Source organism: Ochotona curzoniae, unplaced genomic scaffold (genome assembly GCF_017591425.1).
Source record: "Ochotona curzoniae isolate NIBS_2020 unplaced genomic scaffold, NIBS_Ocur_1.0 contig_883, whole genome shotgun sequence".
NCBI lineage: Eukaryota > Metazoa > Chordata > Mammalia > Lagomorpha > Ochotonidae > Ochotona > Ochotona curzoniae.
Window position 1 is genome coordinate 48,508,447 of NW_024466599.1, and position 12,537 is coordinate 48,520,983.

At 44.9% G+C, this 12,537-nt stretch overlaps 1 protein-coding gene across 3 annotated transcripts in view; it reads left to right on the forward strand.

Moving 5' to 3' along the window:
- The first annotated feature begins 283 nt into the window (after positions 1–283).
- RTN4 (reticulon 4) overlaps positions 284–12,537 on the forward strand; it is a 56,458-nt gene continuing 44,204 nt past the window's right edge. For all 3 annotated transcript variants that reach the window (XM_040993461.1, XM_040993462.1, XM_040993463.1), the window contains exon 1: positions 284–1,087. In XM_040993461.1, the coding sequence (XP_040849395.1) occupies positions 529–1,087 (559 nt within the window). In that variant the 5' untranslated portion in view covers positions 284–528. The remainder of the gene's footprint in view (positions 1,088–12,537) is intronic.

Here is a 12,537-nt window from a genome sequence, read left to right on the forward strand (position 1 = left end):
GGGCTCTAACTAACTGACCGCCGAGGCCAAGCCCCCACCCCAATTCACACGACTCCCCAGGGTGGAGGGTGGAGTGGCCAGGGCCCCGCCCCGCCCACCGAGCCCAGCCCCAGCCGCTAACACAACAGCAAATTCAGGGAGTCCCACCCACTTCGAACTGCTTCCCTTCCCGTTGGACCGGCAGGCTGCCCATCTTCCTCAGCCCGCAGCCTATTGGCGCGCTCCCTCCCGCGCCCTACCCTCCCGGCCGAGGAGGGTGAGTCACGCCAAACTGGGCGGAGAGTCTGCTGGGCTCTCGGCTCGTCTGGGCGGCGGCGGCGGCAACTGGGGGACGGGCGGGTGGCGCATCACGGGCGCGGAGGCAGGAGGAGCCGTCTCATTGTTCCGGGAGCCGTCGCCACTGCAGGTCCCTCGGCTCTGTGGGCTCGGCCCCTGTCATCCTTCCCCACCTCCCCCCACAACCGCCCGCGGCTCTGAGAAGCGGCCCCGGCGCCGGCAGCAGCTGCAGCATCCTCCTCCGACCCAGCCATGGAAGACTTGGACCAGTCGCCTCTGGTCTCGTCTTCGTCCGCGGACAGCCCGCCCCGGGGTCCGCCCGCATTCAAGTACCAGTTCGTGAAGGAGCCGGAGGACGACGAGGAGGACGAGGAAGAGGAGGACGAAGAGGAAGAGGAGGACGAAGACCTGGAGGAGCTGGAGGTGCTGGAGAGGAAGCCGGCCGGTGGGCTGTCTGCGGCCCCGGTGCCCGCCTCCCCCGCCGCGCCCCTGCTGGACTTCAGCAGTGACTTCGTGCCCCCCGCGCCCCGGGGACCCCTGCCGGCCGCGCCCCCCGCCGCCTCGGAGAGGCAGCCGGCTTGGGACCCGAGCCCCGCGTCCTCGGCCGGGCCCACGCCCTCCCCTCCGGCCGCAGCCGCAGCCTCGCCCTCCGAGCTCCCCGAAGACGACGAGGACGACGACGAGCCCCCGGCCCGGCCGCCCCCTCCTCCCCCGGCCGCAGGGAGCCCCCAGGCCGAGCCCGGCCCGGCCCCCGCCGCGCCCCCGTCCACCCCGGCCGCGCCCAAGCGCAGGGGCTCCTCGGGCTCCGTGGGTGAGTGTGCGCCCCTCCCTCTTTTGTGTGCCTTCCCGGCTGCTTGGGGCCGGGCCTGCGCGCTCCCCCGGAGGGGGCTTTGTCTGCGGCAGTCGGGGCGATGGCGCCCCCCGTGGTGGGAGCGCGGGGAGAAGGGTGGGGCGGCCGCAGAAGCCCCGGGCTGGTTCTTTATTGTCTGTCGGGCTTTCGGGGAACACGTGCAGCGCACCCCAGCTCCCGCGTTCTCTGGCCTGGGTGCCGCGTTCCACCACGTCCCGGAAGTTAGACTCCCACCCTGGGACGTGTATGCAGGAACTGGGGTTGTGGGCTCATTGGTCCGGCTGGCCTCTGAGGGGCGCACGGGAACCCCAGGGCGCCGCCCCGATCATTTTACCCTCGTGGTGGGATGCCGTAGGCGAGTGGTCCAGTTTTGCTTCGGGCACCCTTCCTTACCCACTCCACCCGTCTCTCCCGTCCTGGCGTGGGGCGTCCCACGCGCCTCATTCCCTCCCTCCCCGTCCTCTTGGCCCTGGTGGGAACCGGCCACATGGAAGGCGTCCACATTGACCCCACTGCAGTGAAGGGAGAGCGCCTCCAGCGGTGTGGGGCCGGAGTTGGGGGGAGGTCCTGCCGCCGCCCAGCCTCCCGGGTGTCCGGCTGCTTCCCGAGCTGCGGGACCAAGCCCGGGCTGCGGGCGCAGGCATCTGCAGCCGAGAGGGGCGGGGTCCTGCTGAGGTGTCCCTACAGGGTCGAAGGAACGGGAACTGCGGGTTGCTAGTATGCACAGGCTTAGCCTCTTTACGCATCAGATAAAAAGGCAAAATGGTTGACACTCTTCAAGGGTGAAAACCTGTGGAGTCTTCCTCGGGAATTGTTGGCTCATTGAACTTGCCTGTGGTACATTCACCGTGAGTCCTGGGGAAGACATCTTTTCATTTACTGGTTAGAAAAACTTTTTTTTTTTTTTTGGAAGTATTTTGTACGTTGACAGACAATATGTATGTAAAATGATTTTAGATCGTCATTCACGCGAGGACCTGGTTGTGTTTAGGGGCGTTGTTTTATTGCCCCTTTAATCTTGGAAAATTATTTCTTTGCAAATTGTTCATAAGTACCTTATTTTTTCTAGAAAGTGTCCCACTATGCATGAGGTCTTTCTATTTTTTTTTTTTTAAGATTTATTTCTTTGAAAGGCAGAGCAGCTGAGAGGGTGAGACGCATACCTTTCTTTGTATGTAAAGGATAGATGCCTGCTGAGAAATCTTAACAGCTTTATAAGATTGTAAAGGTTCATTTCGTAGAAAATAGGAGTCTGAGATTACAGAGTATTTTTCTTCAATTCACTTCTTCAATGGGGAATATAGGGCAGTTGTGATGTTTTTGAATATTGATGTGCCCCCCAAGGCACTGCTCAGTGCACTTAAAACTACAATAATGATCTTAGAAAACCTTACAGGAAGAATAGCTCAGCTCTCATTTTTTCTGTATGAACAAAGCACACTTGAGAAAAAGTGAACTAGACAAATATGTAAAGAGATTTTCAAATGGAGCAGTGATTGACAGGGCTTGGCAACTTGTCTTGTGTTTATGCATGGGAACAAAGAGAAGAGTTCTGTTCTTGGAACATGGAAGGTTGAAGTGGTTGCAGCAGCCGCAGTGGAATCTTGACTGATGGAATCCTAAATTTAGAAGACAAAGGATAGAGACTGTTACCCACTCAGGGGATTCTTTTGTGATTCTGTATTGATGATAACTGGAAACTTAGATTCCTTTGGTAAATGGAAGCCTGTCGTGATTATGGTCATGAATAGTTAAGCCGTGTTACTGTGTAGGTTTTTTTTCCTTTTTTTTTTAAGGATTTATTTTAATTGGAAAGGCAGCATTACAGAGAGGAGAGAAAGCTCTGTCCACTAGTTCAGTCCCAAAGTGGCTGTAGCAGCTGAACCCAGGAGCCAGGAGCTTCTTGCGGGTCTCCCACATAGGAGCCGGGTTCCAAGGTTTTGGGCCATCCTCTAATGCTTTCTTAGGCCACAAGCAGGCAGCTGGATGGGAAGTGGAGCAGCTGGGCTACAAACCAGCGCCCACATGGGATCCTGGTGCATGCAAGGCGAGGACTTAAGCCACTAGGCTATTGTGCTTAGCCCATGTGTATGTTTCTTGATGCAATGAAGAGTTACTTCATTAATTCAGCCCATTGATTGTTTTAAGAGCTGAGCCTAGTTCTAGGCTTGGAGGGTACAATGATGAGCATGACAGATGTGTTCCCACTGGGGACAGTATTGATAACAAGCTGAGAAATAAAGGATCCAGAATAGTGGTGTAGTGAGGAAAGGCACTGAGAACGGTTAGGATGTGTGCGGGCTTTTCTAGGTTGGGTGATACTAATAAGGAGCTTGGGATTTGAGTCTTAGAAATAAAAAAATTTCCAGGCAGCCTCTATGACAAAAGCCTAGAGGCAGGAAGCATGCATGGGTTCCTTGCATGTGCATCTTTAGAATAAAGAGGAAAAATAGTGGAGAGTATATAGGGTGGGTTATACTCAGTGTTCTGGGTTCTGTTAGCAGGCCATGGTAAGAAGTTTGGCTTAAAAATACTTGTTATAGGAATATCCTGCATAAATGTGATTTTGGAGCTAAAATGTGGTTTTGAAGATTCATGCAGCCAGAGAGGTCCGATTTAACCAAAGACAAAAGTAGGTGAGAAATGTGCAGTGAATGCTTAACAGACTAATCTATTTGGAAGAGTTAATAGATTCTTAACATTTGCATATTTTATATGGCATTTGCATTAATTTAAAATTAAAGTCACTTTCATTTTACGAAAGATATCTTACATTTGTTGGTTCTCCTCAAATGCCTGAGAAAGCTGAGGCTGGGCCGTGCTGTAGCCAGGAGCTTGGAACTGCAGTCTCCCATCTAATTGGCAGGTAGCCAAGCACTTGAGCCCTCATCTGCTGCCTCCTGAATGTACTCGTGTGTGGGAAGCTGAATCAGAAACAGAGTGGGGACTTGTAGGTCCTCTCTGAAATGGGAAGTCGGGGCCCCAAGTGGCAACTTAATCTCTGCGCTTCATGCACACTCCTGTTACTTTTGAGTAAGCTGATTTACATTGGCTGACAGATTTTAGTTTTGCTGTTTGCTTTGTATCTGGAGCATTTTCACTGCAGTGTACTAACTCTGCAGACTAAAATCTCTTCACTTGACAGCTTTTATTTTCCCCACAGAGAAGCACCTAAGTTCAGGCTGTGGGGGCAGGGGAAAGATTGCTTAACGTAATCATTACAAGAACTGGATAGAAACTGACTGGAGAGAAATGTAAGCATGATCATTGAGGGTGACCCTGAACTGGTGCCTGGGCCTGTTCCAATCCAGTGCTGAGACTGAAAATGTTTGATGTTCATTCTTAACGGTACTGAATGCCAAGTACAGGAATTAGTTTTATTATCCTGCTGTAAGAGATACTGCTTTAAGTCCTGTGCCATCTGCAGTTGTCCTTGATTTTGGTAATTTATGTTATGAAACCAAAATAGTTTTCGTTGTTACTTCTAAAATATGAAGCTATTTTTCACTGCTTGCTGCATTACTGCTTTAGGTGTTGGAGGGGGTGGCGCTGTATGAACTGAAGCAAGATGTCGTGAGAGTAGTAGTAGAAAATTGGTGAAGGTTTCAAGAAAAGCAGGTGTACACATTTAGAAAGCCTTTCAGTCAATCTGAGAGTGGTATCTAATGTGAAACTGGTTGACCGTCATTTCATTTGGCTCAGATGGAATAGAAAGGACGCTAACAGACTAAGCGTGAACTCTTTCATTGGGTGTGAATCTCTGTAATCAGGTTGTAGAAAGGTTTTATGAAAGAAGAATTGATAGGAATTTCATGCCATGAATGTAAAAATAAGAGTATTAAATCACTCTCAAAGATGGATCAGGCTTGTTAATCACCGTGAAAATTTGTACATAAGTGAATAATGCTAAGTGTAGATGATGGCTTGGGATTTAAAAGTTAGTAATAAGTCCTACATTAAAAGGCATTTGTTATAGGGTTATTTATAATTGCATAGAAGCACATAATAGAAACTTAAGCTTTTGATTGACACAAAGCTGAAATCTTAAATATTTTGCAGTGTCAAGGCCAAGTACTGATGTGACATCTGGGGGAGTAGACTCCTCTAAGGAAAAGGGTGTCATGCTCTGTCTTCCTGTCTTCCTTTCAGTTTTTCCCTAGGAAAGAAGAAATGTTTGGGATGCATTTAGAGATTCTGGATAATTTCTTTCATTAAGCCCTTTCCAATTTCCTAACCAATTCAACAAAATTGGGGAGGGTTCTGTGGTCTTTATGGATATGGTGAGTTAGGTTTCAGATTGGTTCCCAGGAAGCTCACTGTCAAATTTATGGCCTGTTCTTGTAATTTTCAGACTATTTCAGATCATTTTCAGTATGAAGTAATGAATATATGTGGAAGCTTTGATAAATAACTCAATGGGGTAGTATTTATAGAATGTGCTATTTTAATATTGTCAACTTAGATTAGCTTTATTAAATATTTATGAAAGAGAATGCTCTTTTTTCATTAAATGACTATAATTTATGTGTAGTAACTTTCATAAAATATCTGAGAGCATTTAAGTTGATTTAAGACCCCAAATGAACAGTACGTGTTTTTAAATTATTTTAAAAATTTTTATTTATCATATTTTAAAAATTTTATTTATTTATTTATTTTGGAAAGTCAGATTTACGGACAGAAGGAGAGAAAAAGATCTCCTGTCTGCTGTTCATTTCCCAAGAGGCCGGAGCTGAGCTAGCCAGGAGCCTCTTCCGGATCTCCCACGTGGGTGCAGGGTGCCAAGGCTTTGAGCCATCTTCCACTGCTTTCCCAGGCCACATGCAGGAAACTGGATGGGAAGTGGGGCTGCCAGGATTAGAACTGGCATCCATATGGGATCCTGGCACGTTCAACTTGAGGACTTTATCCGCTGTGCTACCACACCGGGCCCTATTCTTGGTTCATCCTTGGAAACAATGATTAAATAAAAAATGAATTTTGCAGATTTACTAATAACCTTTGTGTGTTTTGTTCCTGTTTCTAAATGTAGACCTGGAAAATTTTCTTGGTTGGCAGCTCCAAGGATGGTAGTTAAAATGGCAGAAGTATAGTTTATCATTTTGTTTTTACCCTTTGTGGGTATACTAGGGTAGTACACAGGCAAACAAAATGGTGAGACTCTGCTCAGCGATGATAACATTTTAGCAGACTAAAGTCATCATCTATTTTGACATCAAGGGAGGGGATGGTGATTTTGCATTTAATTTCTTTAAGTATTTGAGAGATTTGGAGACAGAGAGATAGGTCTTGAATCTGCTGGTTCACTTCTCAAATGCCTGCAACGGCTGGGTCTGGACCACGCTGAAGCCAGGGGCTTGGAAACAAATGTAGGTTTCCCGTATAGGTAGCAGGGACCCAAGTACTTGAGCCACCTGTCACCTGTTAGCCGCCAGCCTCTGGGTTAGCAGGAAGTTGATGTGAGAAGTGGAACTGGGTCAGACTCGGGCACTCTGAAATGGGACAAGCACGTTCCAAGCAGCATAAAACTTGTGTCCTAATAGTTTCTCATTTTAAGCTATTGGGTTTTTTTAAAAAAAATTTTTTATGTATATGTTAAAAACAGCATAGAATAGCAGATTGATTGGGCTCCTGCATTATGTGTGACCCAGAAGGAGCTCCTGACTTTTGGCTGCAGCCTGAACCCATCCACTGGGGGATCTCGGAGCCGATCTCCCTTGCATGAGGGGAGAGTGACCCTCACTTTTCTTAATAGTGCCCAAGCTTGAGTAGTAGCCGCTTGTGTGTGCCAGAGAAGAGCTGTGCAGTGCTTCTGAGTGAAAAGGTGAACTCCTGTTCGTACTTTGATTACCATTTAATTGTCCTATTTATTTTTGATTAGTGTTAACTTCTTTTTTTGATTTTTATGTTAAGCATTGTCATGTGTATGTGTGGTACTGTTTATGGTTTTAGGTACCTACTGTGAGTAGGTATTGGATGGTTTCTCCCATAGGTAAGGTGGTACTGTTATTGTTAGTCATTTAATCAGTCATTAGAAAAAATAGCTTTGCTGTAAACAACTTTATGTTGTGCTTCGATGCTGTTGTACATGTTGTAAAATTACGAGTCCCCAAAGGATATTTGCTTTGGAATTGTTACTAGAAACCCGATTGTCTCACAGGGAGTTGTTCCAACCTATATTCCCAGCAGCTGTATGTTGAAGTACCTATTTCTTTGTTTTTACTAATACAGTATACTGATAAATAAGTAAATAGTTTAGCAGATTGTTCTAATTTATGCTTTCGTTTTTTTGTAGGCTTATAGTTAGTGTTCACTGTTACTGCCTATTCTGTTTCGAATTTTCGGTTTTACCAGGTATAGGATCACTTGATTCGTTTTAAGACAGCCATTTGTAATGTCTTGAAACTTTTTTCTTGATTTATTGCATATTTTTCTGTGCAGAAATTTTTACATAGTTGTCTTTTATGATCAGTCATAAAATTTTTGTGAGAAGGCTTTATAAATATTTCTACATTTTTAGTACTTTTATGATTTTTTTAGTTTTTAAATTCATTTATAGTTTATTTTGCCCCAAAGAGTGAAGTTAGTGATTTCCAAGATAACTTTGTGTTATACCAATACCACTAATTAAATAATCCATCTTTTGTTAACCATTTTAATATGCCACTTTTGTCATATTCTTGTATGGTTGAAGTATTTTGTTTCATTTATCTGTTAAGTATAAGCCTTCTTTACTCTAAGTTTTAAATAAAATACAACCTGATAGGGCTTTTCTGGAATAATTTTCTCTGGCTCTTTAGGTACACATAATTTTCTATCTGATTTAATGTTTCTAATGTTTGTTGTAATTTTAGTGGTTAACTTGCATTATCTGGATTGATATTGGAAAAAATATGTTGATATATTTTCAAGGAGCATGTCAATTACATGCATTTAAAAATTTAGTATGAACTACAGCCTTAAAATATTACATAGGGGTCAGCATTGTAGAGTAGCAGGCTGAACTACCCTGTGGTACACTAGCATCCCATGTGAGTGCCGAGTGGAGACTTGACTGCGTCCGTTCCAATCCAGCCCCCTGCCAGTGTGCTGAGGAAAGCAGGGCAGCATGGCCCACGTCTTTAGGCCCCTGCTCCCCACATGGGAAACCTGGATGGACTTGAGGCTCCTGGCTTCCACCTGGCCCAGTCCTGGGTTTTGCATAGTTTTAGAGTGAACCATTGGTTATTCACTCTGTGTGTGTCTCCCACTCTCAGCACACTGCTGTGTTGCATAACTCTCCGCCTTGCGCATCAATAAATCTTAATATAGGAAACATTTCTACCTGCTTAGAATAAAACACTTGGAATACTGGTTTGTACAGTTGCTTGGTTTCTTTTCAGTTGATAACTGATAGATTGGAAGAGAAAGATGAGTTGTCGTTTCCGAAAACATTTCTTTTGGAGGAGGGCCTGAGAAAGGAAAGAAAAATTCTCTGAACTCTTTTAGTAGGAGCTGTAGCTGCCAGAGAGGCTATGTATTTTTTTTATATCAATCTCAGAATCTTTAACCTTTTACTTGAGGTTTCACAGATCATTAATTCATTCTTGTTTGCTTTATTTTTTACCTACTTTAAAGTCAGTTACAGAAACAGGGAGACAAAAATATTCCATCTGCTGGTCCATTCCCCAGATGGCTGCAGTGGCAGGAGCTGGGCCAGACCAAAGTCAGCAGCCTGGAACTCCATCCATTTCTGCCCTGTGGATGCCAGGAACCCAAGCATTTGGACCATCTTTTGTCCCTTTCTTCGGCTCATTAACAGGAAGCTGAATTGGAAGTGCAGCACATGGGACTCAAACAGGCAACCATGTGGGATACTGGTATTGCAGGTGGCAGTTTTAACTCCCTGTGCTATGAAACCAGCCAGATGATACTATTCCTATTGAATTTCTCTCATGCCTCTGTTAAAAGAAATAGTTGACCATGTGAAGTGTATTTATATACATTTGTTTTGTCCTTTTTGTCTATTTGTGTATCCATATAACAATGCGGACTATTTTCATTATTGTAGACTGATTTTTTTTCTTTTGAGATTTGTTGTATTTTTTTGAATATTTATTTTTATTGCAAAGTCAGATATACAGAGAGGAGAGAGAGATCTACCATCTAATGATTCACTCCCCAAGTGGCCGCAACGGCCGGAGCTTCACAGATCCGAAGCCAGGAGCCAAGAGCCTCTTCTGGGTCTTCCACATGGGTGTGAGGTCCCAAGGCTTTGAGCCATCCTGACTGCTTTCCCAGGCCCCAAGCAGGGAACTGGATGGGAAGCAGGACTGCCAGGATTAGAACCGGCGCCCTTATGGGGTCTTGGAGTGTGCAAGGTGAGGATTTTTGCTGCTAGGTTACTGTGCCGGGCCCAAGGTTTGTTGTATTTTGAAAGTCAGAGTTAGCAGAGAGAGGAGTAATTTTCCTCTCACTGGGTCATTCCCCAGATAGCCACGACAGCCGGAGTGGGCCGATCTGAAACTTCAGTGAGGCACTTGCATTTGGATGGCAGGGGCCCAGGTACTTGGGCCGCCATCTGCTTCTTCCAGGATGCATCAGCAGGGAGCAAGATGAGAAGGTGAGCAGCTGGGACTCCAACCTGTTCCCATGTGGTGTGCTGGTGTTACTTCTGGTGGTTTCACTCTCTCTGCCACATGCTGGTCCTGAGGTTTTTACCATTTTAGGTGTTGCTGTAGGAATTACGGAATGCATTCGTAATTTTTCATAATCTTCCAAAGATGAATATTAACAGCAGTTGATGTGTTTCCCATGTAATGTAACACCATTATATTTCCACATACTTCTTTTATCCTTTGTGCTTTTATTGTTATAAGCTTTGCCACTACATGCATTGCAGTTACTGAATGAGATGGTGTTTCAAAAGTCAATTCTTCAAAGAAATTGAGGAGAAAAACTTTGACTATATGTAACTGTATTTACGATGCATGCGTTTTTAATTCCTCCATGAAGATCAAGGTTCCTGTCTGGTTTCCCGTTTCCCTCACACACCTGCTCTGCACTCCCGAGGCGCCCTGAGGCTCTGGTACGTGTGTAGCGCAGGATCCCGCCAGAGCTCCAAAGGGGACACTGCTGACCGAGGGGCGCCACTTCTGTGAAGCTGCTGTCTTCTGTTCACCCTGCCTCGTAGTGTCTAGGCAACTCCTAGTCTGAGCTCAGCGAGAGTGCAGGTCCGTGAGCTTGAGTCCCCTGTGCTGGGAACCGGAAGGCTCCCTCAGACAGAACACGGGGCAACCGTCTGACCTGCTTTTCTTTTCTCACTGCTCAGGTTCCTGTACGGCCCTTTGCGTAGTGTCTCATAATAGTTACTTCCTGTATTCTTGTCCATATATGTAGTTGTTTGTGTTGGAGGGATCAGGCTTGGATAATTATTTCACTGTCAAAGACTGAAAATTAATTTTTTGTTTATGTGAGGGGAAGGGTGACACTGGGAATGAAGTAGAGAATTCCCATCCATGTGTTCATTCTTTGAATGCCTGTAATTGTGGGGTCTGGGCTAGGACAAGGCCTGGAGATGGCATCTCATTCCAGGTCTGCCATGTGCTGGCAGGGACCCAGCAACCTGAAAAATGACCTGCTGCCTCCCGGCAGGAAGCTGGACTCCAGAGCTGGGCCAGGTGCTGCGGGTCGCTGGACCACGGGCATGCTGCCTTCTGTGTGCTTTTAAAAGGCGATTCCCTCCCTTGTGTTTTGCAATTAGATGTGATTTTACATTTTTGGTTGTAAAATTCTTGAAATGAGCGTATTACGCAAATACTCAGTACGTGAGTGTGTGGGCATTAGTAAGATTGTGATAGTGTGTTTATGTTTTGTTTTGCTTTTTTTAAAGCTGGTCAGTAATTAAAACTGAATACCACTTTATTTTAAAAAGGGTTTAAGATCATATCTTTATCAACCTTTGTCAGATAGCCTTATGATAGAAGTAATTAGCATTGCATGCATGTTGGACTGAAGCAGTCTAAAATCAACCGGTTTTGATAAGGAGATGAATCTAATATTAGGACCACTTTGAGGAACGGATCATTTGGAACAAAGTTGTTTTGTCACTGGTGCTCATTTTTCATAATGTCATGTATACTTTGGTGATTCTTGATGAGAAATTAAATGGCTTTTTGTAGTGACCATTAATATTCTAGTTTGTCATTAAGTAGCTGTGTGACAGTGAGTTATTAATCTGAGTTAGAATGGTGAATTTCAAGATTTAAAGGATATCAACATCTGGGTAATGCAGTAGGAAGTGGTATAGACTGACATTTGGTTAGTACTGATGAACTGTTGAAAGTTCAGGCAGTTAAGTCAGAGCATCTAGAAAATTTAAGCTGGGAGGGAGGTTTTTAAGGATATGTGGAATATTCCTTGGCAATATTTAATAGTAAAATGGAATGGCTTGTTGTGAAGGTTCTAGCTTACTTTTTACTTATTACTTGGTGAAATTTATTATTTTTTTTCTGTTACTTTGAGCATAATTCTTCAGTAACTTGATTATACAATCATTAATTTCACTGAACATCAACTTTTCATGGGGGGAAAAGCTAAAATCAGTAGTTTCTAAAGAAATAAATTAGTTTTCGTGTCTTTAGCTTAAGAATTTGGCAATTTTTCATACATAAATGTTGCTCAGAATTTTATTTTAATAACCTTTGTGTATTAGTCTTTTAAAAATTCAAAATTTATATTAAGTTCAGGAAAGAAAGTGTACTCTATAGTGTTTGAAGAAAAGAGCCTCTCTGCCACCGTGTGGTGGACCAGAAGGCCAGTTACTCCTTCCTGTGGTGCTGGCATCCCATCTGGACGCAGTTCTCGTCCTGGCTGCTCCACATCCTGTCCTGCTCTGCTTATGGCCTGACAGCAACGGAGGATGATCAAGTGTTTGGGCCCCTGCAGCTGCATGGGAGACCCACAGGGGGCTACTGGCTCCTAGCTTTGGATTGACTGAGCCTGTAGGGAGTAAACCAGCAGCTGTCTCTAAATCTGCCCTTCAAATAAAATTCAATCAATCTTTTTTTTTTTTTTTTTTTTTTTTTTGTAAGAGCATGTTCTGTAAACTTTCTGGCATCCACTTTTGGTTTGGTGATTCTGGGGAAGCTAGCTCTTTTAAGTGCCGGTTTCAGCCTCTGTGAAGTGGGGATAACAGTAGTATGCTTTTGATGTATTGAGTGATTTGAGGTTTGGATGAGTACTGAAAACAAGGTGCCTGGCCAGGACACTGTCTGGCATCCACTGTAAGTGTTGCTATAGATGATTACAAACTACTTTGCTGAATGACAGCTTATTTTGTATCAGGAGAGCAAACTTGAAATGTAAAGATGAATTGACACGATGGTGCTTCTGCATAAACACACTGTTGAGATAAAACACAAGGACTTGGG